General features: G+C 36.3%; 1 protein-coding gene across 1 annotated transcript in view; it reads right to left on the bottom strand.

The window, feature by feature from the left end:
• Positions 1-4,652, bottom strand: part of AFF4 (AF4/FMR2 family member 4) — a 73,589-nt gene that overhangs the window by 19,704 nt on the left and 49,233 nt on the right. The window contains 2 exon segments of the mRNA XM_006759141.2: positions 1,572-1,812; positions 2,414-2,502. Of these exon segments, the coding sequence (XP_006759204.1) occupies positions 1,572-1,812; positions 2,414-2,502 (330 nt within the window).

Here is a 4,652-nt window from a genome sequence, read left to right as displayed (position 1 = left end):
AAGAGATGGCACACAGCTAATATTAAGAGCATGAGAGGAACATAAGTAGAGATGTTACAGATATTAAAAACATAAGGAGACACAATTGAATAGCTATATATCATTTAAAAAATTTGAGATGAGTAAAAAATCTAGAAAAAAACAAAATAAAAATTATATGAAATTTTGGTCTGTCATATTAATTTTTCTCTAGTTGATATAAGAAATAGCATGTTTTCTAACTAAATTAAAGATTTTTCTTTCATAAATCCATACATAATTGTTTAAACTGGAAATTGCCAAGACTAAGTAATTTTAACAACTGCCATAAGATCTTAAAATTAAAGTGATCAGAGCCTCTATTTTATAGTTTGTTGATAACAACAGAGTACCAAATATCCCCATTTGATCCAACAAATATTTCTTGATTACCCAGTAAGTTCAACACTGGACAAAACACAAAACAAGATACAAATCCCTGCTTTCAAGAAGCTAATGAACCAATAAGGAAGAGATACAGGCAGTGAGTTTTACCTATGAGATTAACAGAAGCCAAATGGGCAGGCGAGCTATTGAGTAAGTGCTTAAAAATAAAAAAAAATAAAAAGATAATAGGTTTCACGAAATAAGCATATAGGCCCCAAATCCTACAATTAAAGGAGAAGAAAAGAGAGAAAGAGCCAAAAAGCAGATATGCAGAGATCTGGAGCAGTGAAGGAAGCCAACAGGACACTCAGGTTCCAGAGGATACTAGGACCAACTCTAAACTACTACAGAAAGGTGTCCAGCTAGAGAAAAGGCCTTCTGTCAATTTCCATTTGAGACACTTTGTTCACAATTAAAATTACCTCAATTTAACAGACTTAATTACCACATTTAGTGAATAGGACTAACTGCTTTCATCTAATTTTTCAACTCTCAAACCTTTGCTACTTAAGTTACAAATAATCCAGTGAATTATATTCTTAAAAATATAGGTATTTTCTTAATTTTGTCATAGAGTTTGCTCCTGGATCAGAACAATTTAGAAAGCAATGCAAATAAAGATTGATTTTTATTTATTTGCATTGAGGGTGACAGATCAAAGAAGCTTTTTCAAAACTGCACTAATTTCCATCCACATACATTAAGAATAGTCCCCTCCATATGATCAGGCTTTAGAAATAATTCCAGTGTTAGCTCAAAGAATGTTTTTCTTCACAAATCAAAGCCAAATGGTTGCTTTGTCATTTTATGTAATATGACTTGCTTATGAAATCCAATTTTTAAAAATCTGAAGCCAATTTCAAACCATAGAGAAGCAATCGGAACTATTTATAATTTGATCATAATCAACTGTTTTCCCACAACCAATTCTTCCAATTATGGTTTTCTATCTTAATTACTAGGCATGTAGCCAGCTGACTTGCTGCTTTCATAGTCTTAGATCACTGCATTAGTTTATTATCAAGAACATGACATTTTAAGATTAAAAATGCACAGATTTAGAAATTTAATGAGATGTTTACAAAATTTTCAAAGTACAGCGTCACCTTGGAGAAGTCACATGGCAATGAAATTGATTTTCAAGACTAAGGCCCCCAGTTTCTTACCTTGGCCTCCTTAGAGCTACTGGAAGTCTTCCCTTCAGTTTTTTTCTGTTTTGACGTGGAGGAACTGTTTTTGCTGCTGCCACTATTCTCCTTGTTGCTGTTATTACTTGACTTTAAGGAAGAAGACTGACTAATGGTCCTCTTCCGAGAGCCATGCTCCGTTTTTGGATCTTTTGAAGGAACAGGCCCAGCAGGAGAAGGCAACAGATCTTTTTCTTTTGCCACACTCTGTTTAGATGACCTGCCAAACCAAACAAATGCCCTCATTTCTCCACACAGTCATAGGGGCAATGGAGTTTTTTCATTTCTCTTTGCTTTCAAGACAAATTTGCTGTAACCTATGATATAACTAGGACATATGGTTTTTGCAAAACAAATCTGTAAATTTCATAATTGCGTGCATCTTGTCAGGCTTTCCCCTGCCATGGTTATACACCAATGCCTAACCCTTGGCCTGCCACACAACAAGTATTCATAAATACTAGTTGAATAACAACAAAAAGATGATGGTGAATGAAGATATTAATGCTCATAAATTAGCAATTAGTCTCTTGCAAGTTACAGATAAACTTATCTAGCCAGAAAGTTGTAAAGCTTTACTTTCTTACCTTACTCAGCCCTAACTCCACCAAAAAAAGAGCAGAGAAAAAAGTGACTAAACCTTAAATGCTTTCCATCCCTGTTAACTAAAAGCAAAAGCCCCCACTATCTGGTGTATGTTATGTGTATACATATATATAATATATATTTGCTAAAAGGAATATTCTAAGATAATGTTAGGAAGCCCAACAGCAAATTACAAACATATAGTAACACACGTCTAACATGTTTTAGGTACATACTCTCTGTTGCTGGGTGGTTTGTGGCCTGCTAAGTTCTTTTCCTCTGTTTTGGGTTTCTTGCTGTCATTGGCTCGGTTATCATCTTCATTCTGGATGAAAACAGAAAAAGTTGCTAGGTTTGAACTTTATAAATTCCAGAACCAGTCATCCCCAAAAAGTTTATCCCTGAAAAACTTCAGTAAGAGAACAAATGTGAAACAAAAGAATTCATTTAAACAATGTTTAGTGAAGAAGGTTTTAAGGCTGAGTAGAAGTCTCCTATTTTAGATAAACAGAGCCCAAATATTAAAATAAATTTCCTGTAGTCTTTTGGGGTGGGGGGAGGGTGTGTGAAATTAAAATTAAGATATAATTCACATATCATAAAATTCAATCTTTGAAAGCACACAGTTCAATGGCTTTTATTATATTCAGAGTTGTACAACCAGGGCAACAACCAATTTTAGACCATTTTCATCATCTTAAAAAAGTCACCCTATACCCATTAGTAGTCACTCCCTATTGTCTCCACCTCCAGACACTAGCAACCATTAATCTATACATTTTGTCTTTATGAATTTGCATATTCTAGACAGTTCATATAAATGAAATCATATACCGGTGCCATTTTGTATCTGGCTCCCTTAGCATAACATTTTTATTTATTTTTAAATATATTTTTATTGATTTGAGAGAGGAAGGGGGAGAAAGGGAGAGATAGAAACATCAATGATGAGAGAGAATAATAATAATTGATTGGCTGCCTTCTCCACAGCCCTACTGGGGATCAAGCCCACAACCGGGGCATGTGCCCTGACCTGGAATTGAACCAGCAACCCTTTGGTACACAGGACAACACCCTGAGCCACAGTGGCCAGGGCTGACTTACAAGTACTGATATAGAAAACTTGGGAGGAATATGTAAAAGTGAGATTTAAGGGAGGGGAGGAGATATGGGATACTCCTTTAGAGGAAGGGGATATTTTCTTGTAAATAATACAGCTTTAAGCAAAAGAGTAAAAAAGGCTGATGTGGCTCAGTTGACTGAGTGCCCTCCCATACACCAAAATGTTTCCAGTTCATCCAATTCCTTATCTGGGCACATACCCAGGTTTTGAGTTCAGTCCCGTCACATGCATATGGGAAGCAACTGATGGATGTTTCTCTCCCTCTTTCTCTCTCTCCCTCCTCCTTTCTCTCTCTCTCTCTCAAATCAATAAAAACATATTTAAAAAAAGAATAAAAAGGACCTTCATTTTCTCTACTATATTTTAAACATTTGAAAATCTTATAAAGAACATGTATTATGTGTTAAGCATAAAAGGACCATATTTTTATTCAATATATTAGCTTTCTAAAAAGTAAAGCCTATCATATACAAGCTCTTATTTCATGTAATTCTATGAATTAAACCCATAATCATATCTAACAATTCAAGGCTATGGACTATAGAGGCCAGTTGCCCTAAAGAGCTTACTAGTTGAATAAAGCTGCCCTACACCACAATAAGGGAAATCATTAGCTATAACATAGTACTGAAATTCAAGTTTTCTAGAAATTCAAATTTTAAAATATCTTCACCTTATGAAGATACAAAAAAAGGAGACACAAGTATTATTCTAATTTGTCCAAATATATCTCATCATGCACATAGTACTGTGGTTTTTAGAAAAAGAGAGAAAAAAACCCTCTAACTCACTTCGTTTTAAGAAAATGCGGGGGGTAGGGGAGGCCAGGGTAAGGTCAATGGGGGTGGGGGGAGACATACGTACTACTATTTGTAATACTTTAAACAATAAAATAAAATTTAAAAAAATATAACATTTTTTTTAAAAATTAAAAATTGAATGTTGGATTCGGGAGAAAAAAAAGAAAACGCTGTATTCTTCCTATCCTCCTACATGAAATTCTCAAAGTCAAGTGCGAATGGAGTATTGTTCTGAGACCATCTGGTACCTATCTGTTCACCTGTTCACGCTTTCAGTCTTTTAGTCATACTAGAGGCCCGGTGCACAAAAATTTGTGCACTCGGGGGGTGGGGGGTGGGGAAGTCCCTCAACCCAGCCTGTGCCCTCTCGCAGTCTGGGACCGGGATGACCATGTCCACCTGCTGGCTTAGGCCCGCTCCCTGGGGGATAGGGCCCAAGCTGGCAGTCAGACATCCCTCTGGCAGCCTGGCAGCCCTCGGGGAATGTCCACTTACCAGCAGGGTGAAGACCTAAGCTGCAGTCGGAGATCCTTACTGCTGCTGAGGCGGGAG

The sequence above is a fragment of the Myotis davidii genome, unplaced genomic scaffold (genome assembly GCF_000327345.1).
Source record: "Myotis davidii unplaced genomic scaffold, ASM32734v1 scaffold456, whole genome shotgun sequence".
Classification (NCBI taxonomy): domain Eukaryota; kingdom Metazoa; phylum Chordata; class Mammalia; order Chiroptera; family Vespertilionidae; genus Myotis; species Myotis davidii.
The sequence above is the reverse complement of the archived record's forward strand: the minus strand, read 5'-3'. Positions and strand labels throughout refer to the sequence as shown.